Source organism: Daphnia carinata, chromosome 6 (assembly GCF_022539665.2).
Source record: "Daphnia carinata strain CSIRO-1 chromosome 6, CSIRO_AGI_Dcar_HiC_V3, whole genome shotgun sequence".
In the NCBI taxonomy this organism is placed as follows: Eukaryota; Metazoa; Arthropoda; class Branchiopoda; order Diplostraca; family Daphniidae; genus Daphnia; species Daphnia carinata.
Genome location: NC_081336.1, coordinates 7,437,905 through 7,460,803, shown reverse-complemented (window position 1 = coordinate 7,460,803; position 22,899 = coordinate 7,437,905). Strand labels below are relative to the sequence as shown.

At 41.1% G+C, this 22,899-nt stretch overlaps 7 protein-coding genes and 1 long non-coding RNA gene across 9 annotated transcripts; 4 read left to right on the top strand and 4 right to left on the bottom strand.

The window, feature by feature from the left end:
• Positions 1-842: 842 nt before the first annotated feature.
• Positions 843-1,769, top strand: LOC130702227 (uncharacterized). The gene is made up of 3 exons (XR_009004270.2): positions 843-943; positions 1,019-1,149; positions 1,240-1,769. It is a non-coding gene; the product is annotated as an uncharacterized LOC130702227 (long non-coding RNA).
• A 2,750-nt stretch (positions 1,770-4,519) lies between these two features.
• LOC130702470 (histone H2A-beta, sperm-like) lies at positions 4,520-4,922 on the bottom strand. The gene is made up of 2 exons (XM_057524140.1): positions 4,854-4,922; positions 4,520-4,801 (listed from the first exon to the last, which is right to left on the bottom strand). Exons 1-2 carry the CDS (start codon positions 4,920-4,922, stop codon positions 4,520-4,522), a joined length of 351 nt encoding a protein of 116 aa, XP_057380123.1.
• Positions 4,923-5,172: 250 nt separating this feature from the next.
• On the top strand, positions 5,173-5,576 carry LOC130702204 (histone H2B.1/H2B.2-like). Its single transcript, XM_057523869.2, has one exon. It carries the CDS (start codon positions 5,173-5,175, stop codon positions 5,542-5,544), a length of 372 nt encoding a protein of 123 aa, XP_057379852.1. The 3' UTR covers positions 5,545-5,576.
• Positions 5,577-6,823: 1,247 nt separating this feature from the next.
• Positions 6,824-7,146, bottom strand: LOC130702209 (histone H4). Its single transcript, XM_057523873.2, has one exon. It carries the CDS (start codon positions 7,135-7,137, stop codon positions 6,826-6,828), a length of 312 nt encoding a protein of 103 aa, XP_057379856.1. The 5' UTR covers positions 7,138-7,146; the 3' UTR covers positions 6,824-6,825.
• A 268-nt stretch (positions 7,147-7,414) lies between these two features.
• LOC130702213 (histone H3) lies at positions 7,415-7,839 on the top strand. The gene has a single exon (XM_057523878.2). It carries the CDS (start codon positions 7,421-7,423, stop codon positions 7,829-7,831), a length of 411 nt encoding a protein of 136 aa, XP_057379861.1. The 5' UTR covers positions 7,415-7,420; the 3' UTR covers positions 7,832-7,839.
• Positions 7,840-8,064: 225 nt separating this feature from the next.
• LOC130702185 (uncharacterized) lies at positions 8,065-14,784 on the bottom strand. The gene is made up of 5 exons (XM_057523853.2): positions 14,674-14,784; positions 12,917-13,224; positions 10,824-11,361; positions 9,130-9,336; positions 8,065-9,032 (listed from the first exon to the last, which is right to left on the bottom strand). Exons 3-5 carry the CDS (start codon positions 11,320-11,322, stop codon positions 8,605-8,607), a joined length of 1,134 nt encoding a protein of 377 aa, XP_057379836.1. The 5' UTR covers positions 11,323-11,361; positions 12,917-13,224; positions 14,674-14,784; the 3' UTR covers positions 8,065-8,604.
• On the top strand, positions 13,521-18,232 carry LOC130702162 (erythroid differentiation-related factor 1-like). The gene is made up of 16 exons (XM_057523820.2): positions 13,521-14,288; positions 14,349-14,524; positions 14,588-14,649; positions 14,726-14,923; positions 14,994-15,105; positions 15,177-15,285; positions 15,343-15,485; positions 15,552-15,713; positions 15,777-15,875; positions 15,948-16,552; positions 16,643-16,872; positions 16,955-17,101; positions 17,165-17,319; positions 17,374-17,534; positions 17,596-17,812; positions 17,889-18,232. Exons 1-16 carry the CDS (start codon positions 13,593-13,595, stop codon positions 18,028-18,030), a joined length of 3,414 nt encoding a protein of 1,137 aa, XP_057379803.1. The 5' UTR covers positions 13,521-13,592; the 3' UTR covers positions 18,031-18,232.
• LOC130702168 (TATA box-binding protein-associated factor RNA polymerase I subunit B-like) lies at positions 17,904-22,788 on the bottom strand. Of its 2 annotated transcripts, none has more exons than XM_057523829.2 (9): positions 22,291-22,788; positions 20,863-20,980; positions 20,471-20,795; positions 20,302-20,407; positions 20,145-20,242; positions 19,828-20,055; positions 19,504-19,751; positions 19,311-19,432; positions 17,904-19,234 (listed from the first exon to the last, which is right to left on the bottom strand). In XM_057523829.2, exons 1-9 carry the CDS (start codon positions 22,402-22,404, stop codon positions 18,104-18,106), a joined length of 2,490 nt encoding a protein of 829 aa, XP_057379812.1. In that variant the 5' UTR covers positions 22,405-22,788; the 3' UTR covers positions 17,904-18,103. The 2 variants fall into 2 exon arrangements, with proteins under 2 accessions (XP_057379812.1, XP_057379813.1); XM_057523830.2 differs by lacking the exon at positions 22,291-22,788 and adding an exon at positions 21,054-21,269.
• Positions 22,789-22,899: the final 111 nt, after the last annotated feature.

Below are 22,899 nucleotides of genomic sequence, written 5' to 3'. Positions count from 1 at the left end.
GAAGGAAATCCTTGCAAACACACCATAGTAGGAGCAGCGCAACGCAGCAGAAATATTAGGTCAATGTATGTAGAGAATTAACTAGAAATCTGACCGTTAGATGGCGAAAGCAGTAAAACAGAAAAAGGCTTATATTGTTTTTTTTGGGTAAAACGGATTGCCATACCTATCTAGTAAAGTTAAAATCCTAACAACATACTGGCGGTGGTGATACTTTTTTTTTTTTATCACAACCGCTTGTTTCATCTGTTCCAAGTATTGAAGTATTACTTATGCAAGTACTTAGAGAAGGCTGCCCATTACAAAAGAAGAACACATCACGGTATGTTATGAAATGAATAGATTTTTAAAGAAAGAAAACTTTTAACCTCTCCTGTTCCTCATAGATGCTGTGATGGTATGTTTGCAAAACTGGAAAAAATTCTGTGCTATGGTGGCCTTAAGTACGTGCTCAACAATTTGAAAAATGTGAACATCAAAAACAGTTGGTCAGAATTTCAAACGTCAAAAGTACTTATTTCTGGAAAATCAGTTAATCTACATGCTGATTTTCTGCTGTTCCATCAGTCACTATGCAGTGTGTTTGGACAACCTAAGCATTCTTGAATCGGACTGCTTCAGTTTACATCGAAGTTGTATTGCTTGTCATGCCCGGTGACCAACTTCACAGGACTATGTTGTAAGTTAGTATCACTTTACAAAGCCAAATAGGTGTAACAAAGTGCAACTCTGTAAATTTTTTATACGGAATTATTTTTATTGCTTTGTTTTTTGTTGTACATTGTACAGCAAATTTAGATTACATGCCTAGTATGAAAGAGATCAAGTATATTTCCGAAATTGGCTATCTCAATTCGCGACTTCCGAACTCATCCTCAGTCTATCATTCTGATGCAGGGGTCCTGAAAGAAGTTGGAACGTTTTGAACCGTCTCAGCCAATAAGTCTGTCTCTTTTTTGTGACTGGAAACCCATGATTATAACTAATTAGAATGCCATTTATTGTGTTATTTGCATAGGTATTAGAAAATAGGTAGTCGCTTAATGATTAGTTTCTTCGCTGCCCGTCAACTTACCATCCAAGCAAGCACTATGTCTGTCAAACCATTAGCTGAATACGGTTAATACCAGTAGTTCGCCAAAACAAGAGGTAAAGAAGGATTGCACCGATCCTTATTTTATATATATATTGATAGGCAAACGTTTAAAAATTGCTTCATGTTTCGTTTTCTTTAAATAGGTTAAGAATCGTACTGAATCAAAAGAGGTATTTATTCGAACCAAATTTCATAATGATAACGGTTGGAAGCCCGAAGGAATTTTTGAAAAATGCTTCCTGCCCATTACCTTCAGTCGTTGCTGCGCCCCGAAAACAAAGTATTAACAGTTATATAAATTGAAGTGCATATCTGGGCTCCCTTCTTTTCTGTGGCCCCGTTTCCCCTTGATTTTTAATAAGCCCGTAGGGGGTCATGCCCCTACTGTGATCAGCAGTAACGGTTGTGAGTGCGCTGTCTGGAAAGGGGACGTGGGGGTCCTCATGGTCCGATGATATCATTGGAGGGCTGTGAGGCTACTCAAAAATCCGAATTAACAGTTAATCGCTCACGTAAAAGCTTGTCCGCAACCTTCGCTCTTCTTCCGGCTTCTCTTAGCCACGCACCGGGTAATCTCCCCGGTGAGTCAACTGAGGTAGTGTCTCCCCCTACCTTGGTTGACAGCAACTTTGAAATCGGCTATTTTGCCATTTCAAAGTTGCTAGTCTTTAAATTGTGCAGAATATTGTCAATACAAATTCTTAAAAAAAAAAAATTTGGTGGTTTTTTTTTTTTTTACTGTCGTGCTGTTGCTCTGCACTGTTCACTAATGTGAACATTGCCTTATTTATGTCGCAATGTCATTTTATGGACGTCTACGTTATATTTTCAATTTTTGCTGTTTCCAATCTTCCCAATATTTCATTGTTAGACGACGTCATTGTTTATGGAACGATGCACTTTAATCTCAATTCATGGAGATTCTACAACTTTAAATGCATTAATGATATTGAATAGTATACATGCATTGTGTATCAATATTTGACATTTTGAGTTATAAATACTTATTTAATTTCATTTTGACTTTTTAGGGGATTGAACACTCGATTTCTGGCGTGCGACGCCGATGCTCAACCATAGAGCCATGAGTCTTAAAAATTAGTTAACTATTTTTCCATGTCTTTTGAAGGAAACCTATTTGCACTTGTAATAATATTGTTGCGCCTCCCAACGCAATTTAATATTTCCGTCTCGTAATGTCACCTAGAAATACAATAGAGTGATTAATTTTTTGGACAAAGAAATATTGTCTACAGTGGGAAACGTAACTCAATCCGCTGGCACATAGGATCCATACGTGACTCGAACTCTTGACTTTCGATTCCCGTAGTCAAACGCTCTACCACAGAGCTATTAGTATTACGTAATTTCCCGTAGCGTGCTAATACGATACAGCGTAACGTAAAATAAGAAACAGTCGGGCTTATTTTTAAATCTGACTGTACATCAGATGGCGGTGCATGATAAGGTTATAATAATAGTATGTGGTATATCTTCATGCTATGATCTATATTTACCAGGTACACCTTCCCATTAGCGTGATACATAATGCTAGTAGTCTCTGTTAACGAAGTAGTGTCAAAGTATATCAATTCGCGCGATCAACCAACAGTAAAATAACAAAACAAGAACGAAAGAAGCCACTAAACCATTTCACATATGATCAAAATGCTTAAAATGTTTGGCATATTAATGTTCATTTTTTAGTTTTTGCGAAGTTGGAAAAAAAAATTACCGGAAGTGACCGGAAGTAGACTATATCTCCAGAAATACTGGGCCCACAACAAAACGAATATGGTTTTCGTGATCCTCGTGAAATTTAAGGTGTGTCTGACCTATTTTGACCTGTTTTTGGCGAAAAGTCCAATTTGGCCAAAATCGCGATTTTTCCTGAACTATAGTTCAGGGAAATTTGCGATTTTTGACGATTTTCGGGTATTTCCTACTGACACATGGATTCGACCCCAAATTTCACGAGGATTACGAAAATGTGGTTCTTTTTTCATTCAAACCAACAGATATTGAGTTATTAGGCATTTTCAAACCGGAAGTTGTACTGAAAGTTCAAATTTCGAAAATTTAAAAAATAAACTATGTTCTCCTTGACAAGTTACAAAAGATCTGCGTAGTTTCAAACGTAAACTATAGTAAATGACCATAACATGGCCTTTCAAAGTTCTTAAAGTTCAGTTTTCAGGTACGACCTGTATACCACTTCAAATCACTACCACACACATAATAATCGAAGTAGAATGCCAGAACAAATAATAATAATAAGGCTGTGTGGTGTATGTGTACACAAACACACACAAACAACAAAAAACAAACAGAAATAACAATACCGTTCAGACGAGGGAAACTCAAATACACGTTGTCAACCTAAAAACAAAGTAAACAATGTGAATCACATGACAACAAAAAATAACAATAGTTCCATTTCACACGCTAGAGGCTGATGAATCTGCAGCGCCATCTAGTGGAAATACTGTTTGGTCAGGTTTTAAAATAAGCCCGACAAAATAAGCATCGCACTAGCGCTGTAGCGTACTGGCGCGCTAGCATTGCGTCAAATACTCGGTGTATTTCAAAAACAATTAACTTGAAAAAAAAATAGCAATTTTCCCGGAATTAGCATTCAATTTTGAGTATACCCTGTGATTTTTAAGCAATTCCAATGAGTGACAGTTTTTTCGGAAAATTTTTTAAAGCCCGACCGAGAAATGTCGGGCTTTTCTCGGTCGGGCTTATTTAAAAAAAAAAATAATAAGCATGTTTATTGCTACACCGGCATGGTTTCAAAAAGATCCTGCTATGAACGCCACAGGTAACGTGCCCATAATCGTAAAAAAAGAAGCCAGTATGTCTAAAATATCTCTTGATTTAAAATTTGTAACTATATTTCATGCCAGAATTCGCGTGTTTTTCTAATTTTGGTTGGATGAAGGGAACTAAAAATAGTAGCTGGCTAAGCAAAAAATCATGCAAGGTGAGTGGGTCAACTCGTCGAAAAGGATCGGGCTAAACGTAATACCGTGCGGGATTTCCCAATTCATATTAATGTTGGAGTGGTTGATCGTTAAGACTTTGGTATGAAACAAACGTCTGTACTGGACAGCTATGCGCGCAAACGTTACGAAACCGAAACCAACGTCAGACTCTACACTCATTTGAATCTAGCAAACTAGATTTCAAATAATGACGGTGGCAAATTGTCGTTTCTGCAGTGTGTGGTGGCCCTGAGAAGGGCCGTTTATCAACAACACAAGTAAAGGAGGAATTAAGCCTTGGCGGGCTTGTCGGTCTTCTTGGGCAACAAGACGGCCTGGATGTTGGGCAAAACACCAGCTTAAGCGATGGTAATTGGTAACTCCGGACTCCGGAGAGAAGTTTGTTCAACTCTTCGTCGTTTCGGATGGCCACTAATTACAAGTGACGGGAGATGATACGAGTCTTCTCGTTGTCACGAGCGGCGTTTCCAGCCAACTCAAGTACCTCAGCTGCCAAGTACTCCATGACAGCAGCCAAATATACGGGGGCACCGGCACCGACACGCTCAGCGTACGATCCTTTACGGAGCATACGATGGATACGACCGACGGGGAACTGGAGTCCGGCCCTGCTTGAACGGGTCTTTGACTTTCCCTTTACTTTACCACCTTTGCCGCGACCAGACATGACAAGTATGTTGGTTAGATCAGCTAGTTCCTACACAGAGGAAATTGTTAATAATAGTAAGCTTGAAACTGCTTTTATATACCCAGTTGGACGGTAAATGGAAAAAGGCACTAAATCTTTTTAGCCAATGGCCAAACTTCTTCTTCAACATTCCTACTTGTTTGGCATAGAATATGCTACAACGCCTTCTGTTCCCAATGAAAAGCTCCCCATTGGGTCTTAACTACTGAAACATCTGCATTAATCTGCTACCCTCACTGGTCCCAGCTACAGGAAATTGGCTACCTTCAGGTAGACGGCTGTTTGACTTCTGATACAAATACAACCAAAAGACCTACGGGTGTTACTACAATTTTACAAGTACGGCGATTGGCACCAATTTTCATCAAGTAGTAAGGAAAATGCCCCCCAAAGTTAGTGGAAAAGCAGCGAAGAAGGCTGGTAAGGCCCAGAAGAACATTGTTAAGGGAGACAAGAAGAAGAAGCGCAAGAGGAAGGAGAGCTACGCCATTTACATCTACAAAGTGTTGAAGCAGGTCCACCCCGACACTGGCATCTCCTCCAAAGCCATGACGATCATGAACAGCTTCGTCAACGACATTTTCGAGCGCATCGCCGGAGAGTCTTCCCGTCTTGCTCACTACAACAAGAGATCCACCATCACATCCCGGGAAATCCAGACGGCCGTCCGTCTGCTTTTGCCCGGTGAGTTGGCCAAGCACGCCGTGTCTGAAGGCACCAAGGCCGTCACCAAGTACACCAGCACCAAGTAGACATCTCTGCTTGGTCTCCTCTTAAACCAAACGGCCCTTTTCAGGGCCACCAACTGTTTAAGAGCTAGAATTTGCTTCAGTCCGCTGTTAAGTTTGCCAATTCTTTTTTGCTACGAATTTCATGTGACCATTTGACTTGGTATAGAAGGTGCGTAGAGGGCAGATTGGTCGCAATGTTATAAATGGTAACAATCTTTCAACAAATTAAAACTAATGAACAAAACAGTATTTCCCACTGCCACTTGTCCTCAACACTTACCTAGCTAAGATGTATGTACCATGAGCCTTGTCCGAACTAAGAAGGGTTCACGTGTCGTCCAGTAAAACAAGATTTAAAAAATCGGCAAAATGTAGCACATGTTGCACTCAGATGGAAGAAACTTTATCACAGGCAGGGTAATAAACGGCATAAGCTGTCGAGGGAAAACTTGCAGACAGGGGAGAACACATTTTTGCGTTGTATTCGTAAGAGTAGCTGTTGCGTTATGAAAAACCAATGCAAAGGACGTTCAAGGGCAATGATTCTAAAGAAAGTTCGAGAAGGGGGAGAGGGTACGAAAACTGAAAGACAAAAATAATGAGCTTATGATCTTTGTTGCCAAAAGGGCAATACAAAATTAACTAGAAAGTTGCATAGTCGACTGCAGCTTACAACTCCTTGCCCGCTTTTTCTCAAGCGTTCATTCCCTTGTAAACTTTGAGCCTACTTGATGTCTATGCGGGAATCACACTTTTAAGTAACTCTATCCATAGATAACGGGGCTTGCAAATCCGTTCAAAGTAATCGTTGGTGGGGGCGTCCATTTACTCAATTTTCAAAGGATCCTAGATTGTTTGTGTGTGTGTGTGTGTGTGTGTACAATGTAATTGATAGTTAAAATAAGAGCAAAAGGATTGCAATGTTGAAGAATACCTCGTGGCAACATCAAGCCAGGCAAAAATGGACGCATATTTCGGCCAAGGTCCCTGAGACGAGAACAACGTAATCGATCTTTTTGAAAGGGTTTACATTATTACCTGCATCTGACAGATGTGCTTCATTTATGAGTTTAGTTCACGGAAAATGCATGGAAACCAATATAGCAGTCAATAGAGACAACCCCTAAGCAATTGATATGGAACGTTTTCAGCAAAACAGAAAGAGAACATTTCTTAAACTTATCTGATTTACAATTTCAGCTTGGTGAAATTTAAAAAGCAGTAACCCACTCTCTTCTTCATTTAAATGGTGGCCCTGAAAAGGGCCGATGGGTACACAAGTGCTGGAATAGTTCATGAAATTTAACCGCCGAAACCGTACAGAGTGCGGCCCTGGCGTTTCAGAGCGTAGACGACATCCATGGCGGTGACCGTCTTTCTCTTGGCGTGTTCCGTGTAGGTGACGGCATCTCGGATGACGTTTTCAAGGAAAACCTTCAAGACACCACGAGTTTCCTCGTAGATCAAGCCAGAGATACGTTTGACACCTCCACGACGAGCAAGACGGCGAATGGCAGGTTTGGTAATACCTTGAATGTTATCACGCAAAACTTTGCGATGGCGTTTTGCGCCTCCTTTGCCCAATCCTTTACCTCCCTTTCCGCGTCCGGTCATTTTGAGTGTTTCAGAGTGTTGATTAATACTGAATGAGAAATATTCAGCTTGTGTCCTCGTTATAAACCCACTAGCCCCACTCTGATTGGCTAGCATCAAGTTTTGCCCTACGGACTCTACCCCACCCCATATGTACCGAGAGGCTTTGTGTTGTTCTACTCCTTTTTCCCTCCCTTTCTGATCTGGCCAATAGCGTCAAAGAGCCAAGGCTTTAAGCATCCACACAACCTATATAACTTCAACATTTTCCATGTGCTTTACACTGTTAATCATCACCTCGAAAATGGCTCGTACTAAGCAGACCGCTCGCAAGTCTACTGGTGGTAAGGCTCCACGTAAACAGTTGGCCACAAAAGCTGCTCGAAAATCTGCCCCAGCCACTGGTGGTGTCAAGAAGCCACATCGTTACCGCCCCGGTACCGTCGCTCTTCGTGAGATCCGTCGCTACCAAAAATCGACTGAGCTTCTGATCCGCAAGTTGCCGTTCCAGCGCCTGGTCAGAGAAATCGCCCAGGACTTCAAGACCGACTTGCGTTTCCAGAGCTCGGCCGTGATGGCCCTTCAGGAGGCCAGCGAGGCTTACTTGGTGGGTCTTTTCGAAGACACCAACTTGTGCGCCATCCACGCCAAGCGAGTCACCATCATGCCCAAGGACATCCAACTTGCCCGTCGTATCCGTGGTGAACGCGCTTAGACATCTACTACGATCTGTGCAACAAAACGGTCCTTTTCAGGGCCATCAAACTGTTTTGAAGAGCTTTTGCAAGCTAGCTTTGCTGCGGAACATTAGGAGATAAACGCTTTCTTAACGATAACTATTTGTTAACCTTCATATTCCGAATTTCAAACTCACGATTAGTACGTAGCTTTATGTTCACAATCCAAAGAACGGCCATGAGCGCAGTGTGTAGCTCATTTAGGGTAAACTTGAATTCTCAGCTTGTATTGGTCGAGTAATTTTGCAGATCATTTTCAAGTAGCGTTTTAAAGAGCATTCGCAGAAATGACAGTCCTTTCACGTTCTTACCCTAAAGTTTAACTTCTTTTTCAGACTTGTTTCGACTTCTGCTGCTGCTCGAATTTAGAAAACAGAAATTAAATAACGTCAAAAAAACAAAGATACAGACAATAAAATCGTAGTAGAATAAGCCACAGGCCCTGAAAGCCGAAAATGAGTGTTATATATATTTTAATCGAACAATGCGGTTCGTTTATAAAGAAGAAGAAGAAATCGTGAAATGGAAAAGTAGACACACAAGTAAGTGCAACATACAGTATATGAAAATAAATCATTCGCTGAATGAAATACCGTCATGTTCGTTTTATTTGTCCGTCGCAATAGGAGGAATAGGATCTCGCATCGTCCATCTCTACATCCAACTGGAATGAAGTTCTCTTCTTTTTTTCCAAGAGGCCTGACCATTGTTTGTTGGTATTCGTCGTTCTAGCTCGTTGATTGATGCATGGTTAGAGCATTTCAGTTGGGCTGTCCTCTAATGTATGTAGCCAGTTGAAAATCATCATATTTCTCATATATTTGGACAGTGGCCGACCCTGATCACGTTCGACGTCATTGAGAGTAAGGGCGCTCTTGATCCACGTCGCATCCAGCGGGGAAGAATGGCCACCAGGCCCGGCTTTGGCACTCAACGCTTCATCGCCGGTAGCGAAAAGCTGCTGTTGTGACAGTTCCGACTGCACGGAATCTACCTGGCCGGCAGCTTCGGCAACGGCGGCAATCTGGTCCAAGTTAAATTGACTTTGCGACAAACGTTCCAGCGCTTTGTAAGTAGTTAGGAGCCTCCGTCGGATGTAACATTGTCTCACACGCTTGTTTAAATTGAGAATAAGGTCGGCCGGTGTGAATGTGACTCCACCGCAGAAAGCCGCCGCATCTGTTGACATGGAAATATCGAAAATCGATAGTTTTGTTGTACAATTATTTGTTTTTTTTTCCAGCCTATTAGCAAAAAAGCTGAGTGAAAAATCTACCGGCTTTGCTGGCGTCAACGTGAACAGAAGTGGGACGGCCTTGGGGAGAGGGAAGCTGCGATGAGATCTGAATGGCTGCGCCATCTCCCACCGCCACCCAAGTCGATAAAGAGCGGGAGCCCATTCCGAAAACAGGATGCATTCGCTCGTATTGTTGTTGAATCCCGCCCATGGCCACTTCCGACACACACGCCCTCAACGCTCCACCTAGTGATTCGTTTTGGATGTAACACCAAACATTAGCAACACGTTAAGAATTCACAATTCAATCACGCACTATGGTTTCACATTTACAATGGTACTATTGATAACTACGTAATAAGCTAGATTTAAATCCAGGTTTAAAAATATGGATTCGAGATGAAAAAAAATATATATCTGTCGGAATGGCCGATTCAGATTGAACGAACAGATGACAACTCCCGGTGTGAAAGAAAGATTGGCTAAAATTGCTTTGCCTCCCGTTTTCACGCACATATTGAAATTTTTCTGCCATCAGGCGCTGAATCAATATTGTGCTGGCTACAACTGTCTTCTCCATGCAAAGCCTAAAACGAAAGTGGGAGGACAGGGAGGTTGGATGAAGCTGGTCCATCGTAAAGAGACAACAAAGAAAGCAAAAAGGAGCTTTTGTCGTATTTTGAATACCAAAATGCGGCAATTTCTTTACCCTTTTCTTTTGACATGAGGCTTTTCATCTGTTTCCCATAGTATTTTAAAATCGAAATAGATTTATGATTCCTTAGAACAAGTACATTTTGTTGTTTCCTTTCGATGCCAATGCAAGCACCGCATCGTTTTTCTATCTCCTGTTAATCCCCAGCTGGGCATAGCAGAATCGTTGACATAATCTCGTTGACCAAAAGCCACTGAGCCGCTTAAAAATATACCCAAAGTACCGGCTTCCATTTGCCGAGTGATTATCATTTCAGAATGTCCTATATCACGTTCTTTCCTTTAAAAAAAAAAAAAATGATCTCTATTTTTTAATAATGGAACGAAACACTTTCTCCCGTAGAAATCGATAATAAAATGGGCTCTTTTGTTTTGATGTTATCGGGGTCTCGACCGACGACCCAGCCCTTTTGGCTTTAGCTACAAAAAATGCAGAGGAAACGACCCAAAGGCAGGATCTTCTCCGTGCGAACATGTCGAGTGCAGCCTCGTTTGCAAAAGATGAGGAACACTGGCTACATGCTGGCATACAACACTACAAAATAAAGTATGCGAAGGGGGTAGCTCGCTTCTACACAACAAGGTAGGAATACAAAAGAAGGGCCAGAGAGAAGCCAAAAAGCTTTAAGAAAACCGAGGGGCCTCATTCGGACTAGGTGATAGAGACAGTCGACGGTGAGCACGGACGCTACTGGATTGACAATTATTCCAAGACGCGATCGATAAAGCTGTTTGGCTGTGGTCTGCCTACAGTCTCGCTCTCAACCAACATGTAATACACAGACGTTGAGCCCCGGCTTTTGTGTTTATGCGCACAACGGTCCTCCAAGTTGTTCCTACACGACAACACAATGTTGGCCCATTGTCTATGTACAGTGGCACAAATATGAAAACATTCACCTTCAAACTAAAAGATAGCTCATTTTCTTTTTTGGTTTTTCTTTCGCTCGTGTGTGTAGTCGATATAGAAATTAGGTCATACGTTGTAGGCGGAAAAGTTGCTAAAATGGATAACATACCATTGTTGTGGGCAGGCGATCCAGAGTCGTCGAGGGAGACGATGTCGCCGGTGCTGAAACTCTTTTGGAGTCCGAGGGCTTTGGATAGGGCGGCGCAACTTTTGATGACGTTGAGATCCGTTTCCTCTTCCCACCAACCGATGCCAAGGCCACCGTCCATGGATCGCCCTCCGACGGAAGAGGCGCCGGGCACTCGAAGAAAGCGTCCACCACCACTGCCGGGTATCGGACTTGGGCCGCGATTCGGTGTTAGATACGCTGATAATTGCTGGTTTTCTGGGACGGCTTTCAGGAAGCTCAGATGTGCCGGTAATTTGTTCTGCCATCCGCATTCGGACAGGTAGCTGCTTGAGACGGACATTTCGGTGGCAACCGATTCACGACTCGGTGAACGCGGTGGCATTTTTAAATTGGTCGGTAAGCTCACTTGAATACGAGGGCTATTCATTCCGTTATTGACTCCACTGGCGCCTGTAGAGTTCAATCCGTCCGAAGCCATGAATAGCAATTACACTTCAAAATCGGCTTATGTTCCCCTCTGTTTCTTTCCAAAAGAGTAAAAGACATTTAAAATCATAAAAAATCGATTGACATGGAAAAACATGGCGGGCTATTTGAAATCTCACGTCAAGTTAATTTGTTTTTAATCGACTACCATTATACGGACGATAGGTCACGTACTGATGAACGCTGCACAGTCTGATCGTATCAGCCCTATTCAACAAATGACGTGCTCTATCGATACCGGTGGAAATGATCGGACGGGAATGTTATGAATGCATGTGGGGGTGTACAAGATGCGGTCGAAAAGCAGCGTCAAGCATTCTTTACAGCTACACGTCTGTATATCCAGCAACATCAACTCATTCCATGCGCACGCACAAGATGAATAGCATTCTGCCTTTCAAACTTTTTTTCGGTTTCATCTCCTGATACAGGGTTCCCCACTTTTTTTTTTTTTTTTTTAAAGGCTCTCTATAAATACCACATGTGCGTAGATCCGAGCGATTTCTTTTATTTTAGTTTTTACTCTCTCTCCGGTTTGCTCTTTTTCCCCCATTTTTAGCCGTTCGGTCGTTAGGTTAGAGTTAGAGTCCCGTGTTTGGTATTGATTTTTCCTCTCTTAACAGCTACTCTTCTTGCTCCTCCTTCTGGCTTGTGCTGTATTCTCCAGGAATCGGAGCTCTCCACCACTTGGTGCTGTAAGATATACACACTTCAGTACAAGCCCTAGTCCTCATCTCGTGTTTCTCGCTCCCCAATACACCGTCTCACTGCATAATACATCAACTGTATCGACTTCAGTCGTTCGTCGAACCTGAAAAATAAATGTCTCACAAAGAACACCCCGACGATTTTGATTACTACCACATACATCAATAGGTAGAAAAGGTCGATTGGACTCGGCGGGGCGTAAATATAGCGCAAGTTACATGATTCAGTTGGGCCCCCATGCTACTTTTTCGTGTCTATTCAGCTAACACAGCATGATGACTGTTAACAAGACAACTTCCTCGTTCAATCAATAGGAAACCGAATTATCGGGAGGTGGGGTTGATGCCGACGTAACTTGTGCACTTTCTGTATTACCTTGATTTTCGCCGGCACGAGTTAAATTGTTTGCCCCATTTTCCTGCTTGGCTGTCCACGGAGAGGTTTCTCAATTTCAAGCTTTTCGTTTTAGAGTCGCAGGAAACATGCAAACGCCGTTTATATGACGCGCAACTACTCACTTTGATTAGAATCTGTGTTCGCGAGACTGGACGTTATTAATGGCCCTGCGCCCCAGATGGTTGTGTCTACTGCATATAAGATCGGAAGATTGAAAGTCTCTGCATTCTATGACAACCGGATGCTCCGAAGGCTGTTGGAAGAGTTTTTTTTTTTCATTGTTTTGCGATCACGTTGTGGTTAGAGGTTTCTTAATTAGATAACATAACTCGTCAACACTGTCCTACGTGCCTTGTAACCCTTTCTACGATCCTAGCATACAGACGGACTAATTGATGAGCGTCACAGCTGATGTATACGGAAAACAATTGGAAGGGAAAAATTAGGGACGTGAATCCCAGAATAAGTTTGCATACACTTACCCCAACCCCTCAACTGTCCAGCTGACGGCGATGGTGATGAGTCATGACGTAGGTGCAGCTAATAATGATGGAATTCAATCCAGGAACAATAGCACAAACAGATCGGCGACGCGTTTGTCCTTCACAGCCCATGCAACACGAGTTTACCGACTGTGGAGATGTTGTGGTATTCAGTCACTGAAGTTCCCTCTCTTAGAGGTTACTGAAAAAACTGGGGAGTTCCAGGGCGATTGCGCTGTTCGTAGTCCCCGCCTTGGACTCGGCGCAATTCACTCATAGAAACAAATGAAAACAACATCCCTGGTGGCCTGAAAATAAAGAAAGTAAATGATTTCCATTAGTATTCTGCAGTCATGACTCTTGACCGATCCGTTTTCCTCCTCCCCAAAACAATAGAACGTATTCGTACAGTAAACAAACAATAAAACTTCTGTTTCAACTTGCTGACGTCTGAGACGAATGCCTGTAATCACTGACTCTCTGTAGTGTCTGTCTGTCTCTGATAACCAAAACAACCACAGCCAAGGGGTACATCAAATACTAGCAAGAAGAGGCGTTTGTTTTGATTCGTATTCGAAAGTACTAGAATCCACGAGAAGGAACGTGTAGTATAGGGAGGTAATTTCTAGTTCAGTATGCTTTATTTAAAACAGTTGAAATAGTAAAATCGCGCGAAATGGACGAGAAGAAGGCTAGTGAGTTGGCAACGGATAGTGACCTTACTAACGATTTGACAATTGATATTTATCGCCCATCGCTAAATAAAGATTCAGAATATGAAAACGAAGGAAAGAGGATCAAATCGTTTGCTGTTGATTTGCATTCAACAGTCAGTGTCCCTGCACAATTATCTTTATTGCAGAGCAACACTGACTTGAACACACCACCACCGAATTGGTTGCTGAGCCAACCAAAAAAAATCGTGGGACCAGCAGTGTCTAGAAATCCTAAATCAAATGATTTTGCCAGCTTTCACATGGCTTCATCATTTTTAGATTCAATGGGCGAAGTGGATGTAGTCAGTGATGCAGAAAATATAAAGAAGCTCCTTAAAATACCGTACAGCAAGGGAGCTGTGAGTATGATGGTGCATCGTGTTGGAAATACCCTTTTACTTGATGAGTTCGATATCCACACTCATCTGCTCAGAGCAGCTGAAAATGAATGGGGATGGCTCAAGAAATTCTATTTAGAACACATGTTTGCTTCCTGTCGTGCAAAACAAAAAGCCTCAGAAAAGAAACCTAGTCGACACAGCCGTGATTATTTGCAGCAGCAAAACCTTATTTCAAAGTTTCTCTGTCATAGTATTGCACTTAACGAATCACAGAACACTGAAACTCAAGTTAACGACAGAAATCACCAAGTTCAAGTAATACTTGAATATATGATTTTTTGTAATACTTGACAACATTTGTGTGTTCTGTTTTAGTCTATAACTGATCCCCTTGGAGATCCTGCACAGGGAGAAAATAATGTGCATGATAATACCTTACCTCAGTTTTCAAAAAATATCATATGGACGTTTGAAGATTTGAGGATGTTGATCGGCACTGACATGCCTATTTTTGGCGGTGGTACTCATCCTTGCCTTTCTCTTCGCTTACGGTAGGAAAATAGTCTAGTACATAGTTCAAACATATGAAATTAATATTAATAATTGTTTAATAGAGACATGTCAAAACCAATCAATGTGCTAACGGGGCTGGACTATTGGCTGGATAACTTAATGTGTACATAATCCTAATATAAATTACCTGTGGGTGTCACGAGGGTCGATAACTAATAACAATAATTTTCGTTTTAAAGGCAATGTCCCTGAAGTCGTCATGTGCTACCACTTGGGTGGATTGGTGCAAAAATACGAGCTTATCAAAACGGACGATTTGCCGCGCCTGCCGGGATCGCAGTTCAAGCCGGGCATCATCAAAGATGTTGCGCAAAATATTTTGTCTTTCCTCAAGTCCAAAGCCACAAAAGCAGGGCACACTTATTGGCTGTTTAAAGGTATTTTTTTTTTCTTTTGGTTTTTGATTAACTGAATTATGTAATTTCTTTTGTCTCGATCGTGAAACAGCGAAAGATGACGACATAGTAAAGCTCTATGATCTTACTTCTTTATGCAACGATTTAAATGAAGATATCAATCAGAATCCGTTTACAACACCAGTTGCTATGTTGCTTTTCAAGTAAATATTGAACCTGAACTAAATTATTACGTAATGTAATCATGATCCTAACGCATGTGTTTTGCTTGCAGAGTGGCGCGTAATTTAAAAATGTCCAGCGATTGGAAACGGCATCAAGGGACCGTGTTAGCTTTGCTCAAGAACTGCCTTTCGTTATTGGATGCTACGAAATATCCTCAGGTATAATTTTTCGTTCTGTTTATCTTTTCCTATTTTAAGAGTTGGTTTTCTTCCTAGATCGCAACAGCTGCCTTATACTATTTATCTGACGTCTATTTGCCAACGTCGTTGAAAGTTCCTGAGACTGAGGAGAATCCAGAAGAGGCGGAAGAAGAGTGGGCAGATGAATGGGAGGAATCTCCAACGGGAGATCAGTTCTCGTAATTAACTTTCATCCATGATAATCAGCGTAGCGCATAGCTTTACCTTTCCGTCCTCACATGTAGGGCATCCGTTGACGTGGCAGCGCTGTCCACTCCGCAACAGGTCCGAGCAGAGGAAGAAAATGTCCGTAGAAACGTGAGACCCACCGTCGGAGACAACTGGGAACAACGCTGCACTTTTGCCCTTCAACACGCAGTCGAAGCTCTTGAATTCCTTAGTGACCGGTGAGTCAAATCATTGAAGCCAAATACCAATGACTAACGTACCGAATTTCCCGGTCATTAAAGGGGGAAATCTGCAAAACCTTCTGAAGAAGAGCCTTCGTTGGCCTCCCCGCTGAAGCCAATCCCGATGCCATATCAGACGTTAAAGCAATCTGCTCTAGAGTAAGTTAAACTAAATTGCTTTTCATATATGTGCTTGGCTGACTTACATAACATCTTGGTGTATTGCTCCAGTGGCGTCAGCGGTTCGTTGATTTCGAAAGAGCCACAAAATGAGTGGAAGCAGCAATACTGGAAGCTTCTAATGGAAAAATGCCGTTTGGCTCACGTAACGCTTGCAGAAGAAACGCGAAAAAATTGCCTCTCACAACCAGAAAAAATTCTATCACATCTCAGAATGGCCGCATTATTATGGGTTCATCTAGATCCCCCTGGTTTGCCATTGCCAGGCTTACCTCAGCCTTGTGTACCTCGCATTTCGACCAGTTCCGTCTCGCTTCAAAGCCATGCCCTAGGTTTAGCTGGAGACGTGTACTTCTCTATGGTGCAACACTGGAATGAAGTAGCAAATCCGCCCCAGTCGGTGGAACGGAACTCAGTCGACGAAAAACTTCTTCGGTTGCTTACAGATTTGCAGCTTGAAAACACGTTAGAAGATTATTTCCAATATCCAACGTCCCTTCATGAAGCGTTGCAGTTCAGCTTAGAGCATTATCGTCTGGCTCTTGCCTCTTTTGGTGCATTGGAATCGGGCAGCCCTTCCGACGTCTTCAGTTTCGCCAAACGTTTGGGAAATGTTTGCAATGAAATGGGCGTGTTTTTTATGAGCAAAGCATCTGGTAAAACTAAATTTAAAGTGATTATTTATAGTGCATTTTGCGAGCTGGAGATTTCTTTTTCATGCTTACCTTATCTTCATTGCCTTTTAGCTGTGATGGAGGAAGGAGGCACAGATTGGAAGCGCAAATTCGTCGAATTGTATCAAGTCAGCCAGCAACATCTCGAAGAAGGAAGGTCTGTCTTCCGCACAGTTAAAGATAACGTCAATTTAGCTCTCCTTTCCTGCAATTTGGCCAAGTTACATCGCCTTCAAGCACGTGCTCTGGCACCTGCAGAGAAGAAAGAAGCCAGTCTAGCTGAGTGGAGATGTTATTCTAAAGTAAGAAACAATAAGTGAATCCATTTTACCGATAAATTTGCTTGTTTGTTTTACCATCTGTTGATTGTTTTCCATCTGACAGGCGTTGCAGTGCTATAAACAGGCGTTGGACGCTTTGGAACGTCGTGAGCTAAATGCTGGAATTTGGGATGCTATTATTTGGGATTACACCACCGTTCTCTTTACGCTGGCATCCTTGTTACAAGATTTTGCGCCACTCAGCATTAAAGTAAATAATTATACATCTAGTTTGTCAAAATTTTAATAATTACCTCAACTTTGTTCTATCTAGTCGAGAGAAGAAGTGGAAGCAGAGATCATTCAACTGCTAGAGAATTGTATCGCTTTAAGCGAGAGTGAAACAGCTGATTCACGTCTGCCATTGCTCCAATATCGCGCGGCGACTTGCCATTACCGTTTGGCATCACTCCATCACGATACTTACCGGTATTTAAAACAATCTCCATCTTTTCTACAATAATTCACGATCATCGTGAATAGGAATGGCGATGGCGAATCTATCATTAATGGGAGAAATGTTCGAGTGATCGCCGAGCAGCACTATACAAATGCAAACACAATCTTTAATCAACTGGAACATTGGGATGAAGTCATAAGGTTGCAACTTGAGAAAGCTGGCCTTTACGAGTTCCAGTTCAAACGTAAAATTCACATAATTTTTTAAATGTGCAATTCTCCTCTTGATATTATTATTGTTTCCAGGTCTGACGGGTGTTGTCTCCAAGATACGTATCCTGCAATCTATTCTGAATTGTTACCTTTCGACAAAGGGAGCTCTGGCAGCACTAGTTGAATCTAAGAGTGGTGGCGATCCTCCTAGCCTCGAACCTAAAACATTAGAATGTATGACGCTGATGTGCTCCAGGATACAGTCGACGCTACTGCAATTGACCAAGTTGTCTAAAAGCGCTAAAAAACCGTAAGTAATTGTTATTAAGTTTTAACGAACATTCTTTCATCATAATTACCTTTTTTTTCTCGAAAAATTACATTAGTAATAATGCGGATGCTGAGAATTTCCGAAACATGTATTCCATCTCGCTGAAGTGCAACATCAAGCAACCTGATTGGCACATACAACTAGCTAGAACAGTGGCGGAATTGAGTGAGTTCCAGCTCTGTGTTGAAAAATTTTGATATGTGAATACCACAAACGTGGGAGGTGACTGATCGACACAGCATATACTCTTATGATACAATATTTCTTCAGCTAAATGTCTGTCCTCAATGCCCCAACCAGCCGGCGTTTCATGGTTTTACAATCTGAAAGGGTGTGTTTCAGCTCCGTATTTCTAAACATTATCAGAGTCTCAACATAATTAAACGGAATATAAAAATCTCTTGGGCTTTCTTCAATGCTTTCGCAAATAAGCTTCAGCATCCACACAAATGTGGTCGGCAACCCAGCAGAAAATAAATCCCATTCGTTGAATGACATAAGTTTAGCTATAGCCGAGGTTGTCCAATAAACAGAAGATGGTTGGAATAGTAGAAGACTAGGCTCTGGCTGAGTAAAATTGTCGTCATCATCTTCGCCTTCTTCGTCAGACATGGCGGGAACAGGTACAATTTCTGGATTTAACTCCAACATTTTATAACCGTAACGATTTGTCTCGCTGTATGGAGTTCGCGATGCATTCTTCTGGACTGCGCAACGAGAGTTGATAAAGGGCGTCGTTAATCTGGCCTCTTTATAGGCAGGACCTTTCTGTATTTTCAGACTATGAGGAGGATTGGCCTTCTTAAGAGCGCTTGCTAAAACTCTTGGATTCCGTGCGAACACCAACGATGACGAGGAAAAATCTTGCTTAAGTAGACCATACTTCGATTCGTCGAATTCAATCAATTGCTCTGCCAAACCATGGCTGCCCAGCAGAGACGGATGAAAGCTCGGAATTCTTTTCGTTGGCGTGAACGGTTTTGGGTAGTTTTCAGAAAGTTTCTCTATAAAAGATAAAAGGACTTTTTCTTTTTCCGATGGCTCCTCAGTACTGCTATTGCAGAACAAGAAACCTTCGTTTTCGGCATAACGAAGGATGTATTCAGGATCCATTCTGTCCAATAGTTCTTTCCGGATTGCAGTAGGAACATGAGTGCGTTCAATGGCGACACGTCGGTATTCGATGAAACGAACCCATTCTCTCCACACAAATAAGGGTTTGCCGTCGGAACGCTGGTGGCTTCCGTCGACGGTAATTTCATTTTCCGCGGAGGCTTGTCTACGAGAGAAGCCGGAGGACGGTTTTAATTTCAGTAACTCGTTGTATTTTGCGGCGAAATCGGATATTTTGTACTCCGTTGTTCCATCTAGACCCATGACGAACTTTATTGCGACGAGAACCTAAGACAAAGAAAAAACACATAGAAAAACTTAGCTAAAAAAACTATTCTGTATGAATCCTGCCAAATATTATTACCAAGGTGGCGGCGTAAATGCTCTGACGGTCAACCCTATTGCCAAATGGAGACAGCTTCCATTCGTCAAGATTATTTTGTGAAACAAGCTTATCAAAATGTCTTACAAATACAATTAGTTCATCTGTCTCCCAAATAAAAAATAAAACCTTACATTAGATACCTTTTTAAAAATTGGTTCTTAGGAACACGTACCAGGTAACTGCAGATCACGTATGACTTTAGATGCCAACAAATAAGCTGGAGGCTTTGGCACTAACGGAACATTTAATATTGTTAAAAGCCGGGCTGTATTTTGGCGAAAAATTCTCGAGGCTGGCGCCCCATCAGATCGACTAGCTGAAAGACCTCCCAATATCAACGAATCCGTCCTACTAAGTGGCATCGTAGATGGTAAAAGCCGATGAGCTGCGTATAATGGTATGTGGCCTTCACGTACCCATCTGTCACGGAAAACAAGTTGTGAAGTAGAGCGTAGAAATAAAAAATAACGATAAACTGAAACAGAAAAAAAGTTACCTTGTTATGTCGCCGTAGCATATTACTTCACCTTTCATGAGAAGGGCGGCGTGAAGGAACGACAAAAGTTTATGCAGCGTCATATATTCGGGATCGGTATAAGTTGTTTTGGGGGCTGTATAGTCTTTCGTTTTTTTCGCTCGAAGGAGATCAGTATAAAGTTCACCTTCAGGAAAGCATTCAGGAACTGCGTGTTTCATGGTGTACATGCGAGGTAATTGGTAAACGCTACATACAAAAAAAAAAAAAAAAACAAAAAAAAAAAAAAAAAAAAAAACTTGTTAAAATTGATTTTAACGTACACTACGTGAGTTTACTTTGTCCTCCTTTGTGCATTAGCCTTAGCTTCCTTCAGTGATTCCGCCAGTTCTATGTCTGTGTCTGCTCCGCTAAGCGCCAGTTTCATGAAGGAACTCTGAAATGGCATGATGGAGTAATTTAAATTTAATTCGACAGGACAACCTTTTGTTGTACCTTGATTTTCCGTCTTTTCAAGCGCTTTTCAGCCATTGACAATACCTCATCGGGGGTGTCGACCAACAAATCTTTCTTTCTATAGTAGGTCCTACATGTGATGGCCCTTTAGGAATAAAAAAAAAAGAATTTAATTTTTACCTACACATTAAAAACAACAAGTACTTGCATTTTCTTGGGGGCAAACAGTAAATCCTTGGGTTCATCATTTTTCTTACTTCCTTCCTGTGATCCTTGGTCAGTAGTTTGAGAAAACCAGTTTGGCAATATTGATTCTTCCTCATTGATGATTGCTTCTTCCTCTTGTTCTTTGTTAACTGGAGCTGAAGAAGGGGATTCACAATACGCAATGTTAATTCTGGCCAAGTATGCAGCCCACAGTTGGTGTACACATGGTTTGATTTTGGGATTTGCTCCGCACCTAATCAATGCATCTGTCATCTTGATAAGGATGAAGTTGAAACCATCATACAAACACCATTCTTGAATCAGCTCTATTATTTAGATTAAGAACAAAATATAAACAAAATATAAAATACATTTGACTCAATAGTTGCTTACTGTTTCTTTCGGCAAGTTTGGTTTGCTTAGCAGTTTTGGTAGCCTGATTTTTCAGTGATGGGGTGTAAATGCTCTGATTTCTTGGTCCAATTTCATCGCACTCTTCTTCAATGTGATCCTGAAAACAAACGAAATCAGTCGTTATCACAAAGTCAGTTCCAGCTATTCTTTAAGAGGGAAACGTTTCATACGGGAACAACAGTAAGGCACTCTGAACAAACTTGTCGTCCATCGACTTGGTGGAACACACATTTCCCGCACTCGATGCACGTGTACTTTTCACTATGCCCATTCATTTTACATATAAGATCGCTAAGACTCAATTAAATCTATCACTTGGAGGTCATATGATACAGATTCATTACAAGGACTGTACATTATGGAACAAGAACTAATATTCTAGCTTAAAAGAGACTTTGACAAAACATCAAACGAAACCGGGAAAGATTGTAAACACATGTTCAAATGCAATAAGCACGAACCACGCGTATAAAGTGCAGTCTACAGTTTGCAACGTGAGTTAAAGCGCCAAACGACGTAAACGGATAAAGGTAGCGGCTACGAGAAACCAACGATAATCGATATTTTAGCCGATATTTTTTTATATCGCCTCTAACAGCGATGCAATTACTCTACAAGTGGCATCTGATCTTCCCATGATTCCGAACACAAGGCACACAAAGGAACCTTTTTTTAATTTGAATTTAAAATGGCAGATTTTTCTATTCAATAAATTTTTAAAAATTTACTTGAAATGATAAGAAAGTGAATGTGAAGAACAATAGAAGAAGAAAACTGATTTTATCCCAAAAACCCAATTGTTGCGCAGAAATGTGTTGGCGATTTCTAAACAAAATAAAATTCTTTCCTTCCTTTTATTTTTCGAGGATCTAATATTCACATCGAAGGGCAACCACGTAGTCATGATCGTGAAGAATTATTATAACAGGAACGATTCTATTTTTCCCCAATGGTTTCTACTCGTTGCAAAAAGTAAATATTGTTGTAATTTAGATTTCTTTTTCTTGAGCCTTAAGCAATTTTATCAGTAAGCAGCTTAAAAATTTGAATCTGGAAACATACCTGTGGCTATGATTTTATTATATTACATAATTAAACTTGATAAAGAATTGATAATGAAGGTGGTTACTGTTAACTAGTCAGTGGTTTCTAATGACATTAAAGTTATGCAAATTTCTTCATCCAAAAATACACTACAAATGTGAAAAGTTCAGATTTTCTGTTGATCCCAATAAGCCATTTAATCCCTAAAATGTAATTAAGTGGTAACATTGTGCCATATTAGTTTACATTAACAGTAAGAAAAACTGTACACTTTTATATTTTGACGAACACTGCAAAAATAAATCACTTTAGAAAAAATAACAAGAATATAGCTTGAATACTCAATAATTTCTTATTACTCACTTCTTTTTGTGCTAGTTGAGGCTTGTTGCTAGATGTTTCTTTACTTGAAATACAATCATTCGAGTTGTTCCCTTCTCCACCAGACAAAATTTGAGCTTGGACTTCTTGCTCCATTTTAAAGATCCAAGATGTTATTTTTTATGCTTTTTGAACAGAAAGCAAAAGAGATTTCACTGCAGGTGAAGAGCAACTACCCTTTCTGCACTTAGCATGTAGATGAAAGCAAGTTAACGTAGGTGTTTCCCACGATTTTCCGTGCTACAATTTAACTTAAACGTCCGATTGTGTTTATGGTTGAACAAATTTTTGTCAGGCGAGATTCGAGAGAAAAACTGTAACCCTAAGGTCGCTAAACTTTCAAACTTTGAATTTTTAAATCACAATTTTATGATTTCGATTCTTCCACGCCACTTGTATTGGTAAATGCCTTTGATGTGTGAAGTGGACCTAAGGCTCAATATATGCTAGGTGCTCGCGATCAAGTGTCAAGTGTCAACTGTCAATTGTCAATTATCAACAGTCAAGTAAACTGAAGTGCAACAGACTATAGCCTTAACTGTTGGCTTTTTGCCTTTTTACTACAAAGCAGTATTAAAAATAAAAAAAATA

Bases quoted from the DNA above. Each gene is read 5' to 3' on its own strand.
- LOC130702204 (XM_057523869.2), top strand. From the start codon at position 5,173: ATGCCCCCCAAAGTTAGTGGAAAAGCAGCGAAGAAGGCTGGTAAGGCC.
- LOC130702209 (XM_057523873.2), bottom strand. From the start codon at position 7,137: ATGACCGGACGCGGAAAGGGAGGTAAAGGATTGGGCAAAGGAGGCGCA.
- LOC130702185 (XM_057523853.2), bottom strand. From the start codon at position 11,322: ATGGCTTCGGACGGATTGAACTCTACAGGCGCCAGTGGAGTCAATAAC. The intron at 9,337-10,823 runs GTATGTTATCCA...ACGAATCACTAG, and splicing joins ATCGCCTGCCCACAACAATG to GTGGAGCGTTGAGGGCGTGT. The intron at 9,033-9,129 runs GTAGATTTTTCA...CCATGTCAACAG, and splicing joins CGTTGACGCCAGCAAAGCCG to ATGCGGCGGCTTTCTGCGGT.
- LOC130702162 (XM_057523820.2), top strand. From the start codon at position 13,593: ATGGACGAGAAGAAGGCTAGTGAGTTGGCAACGGATAGTGACCTTACT. The intron at 14,289-14,348 runs GTAATACTTGAA...GTTCTGTTTTAG, and splicing joins ACAGAAATCACCAAGTTCAA to TCTATAACTGATCCCCTTGG. The intron at 17,320-17,373 runs GTATTTAAAACA...CATCGTGAATAG, and splicing joins CTCCATCACGATACTTACCG to GAATGGCGATGGCGAATCTA.
- LOC130702213 (XM_057523878.2), top strand. From the start codon at position 7,421: ATGGCTCGTACTAAGCAGACCGCTCGCAAGTCTACTGGTGGTAAGGCT.
- LOC130702168 (XM_057523829.2), bottom strand. From the start codon at position 22,404: ATGGAGCAAGAAGTCCAAGCTCAAATTTTGTCTGGTGGAGAAGGGAAC. The intron at 20,981-22,290 runs GTGAGTAATAAG...GTTTGTTTTCAG, and splicing joins CTCAACTAGCACAAAAAGAA to GATCACATTGAAGAAGAGTG. The intron at 19,433-19,503 runs GTACGTGTTCCT...TTTGGGAGACAG, and splicing joins ACGTGATCTGCAGTTACCTG to ATGAACTAATTGTATTTGTA.
- LOC130702470 (XM_057524140.1), bottom strand. From the start codon at position 4,922: ATGTTGAAGAAGAAGTTTGGCCATTGGCTAAAAAGATTTAGTGCCTTT. The intron at 4,802-4,853 runs GTATATAAAAGC...TCCTCTGTGTAG, and splicing joins TCCATTTACCGTCCAACTGG to GAACTAGCTGATCTAACCAA.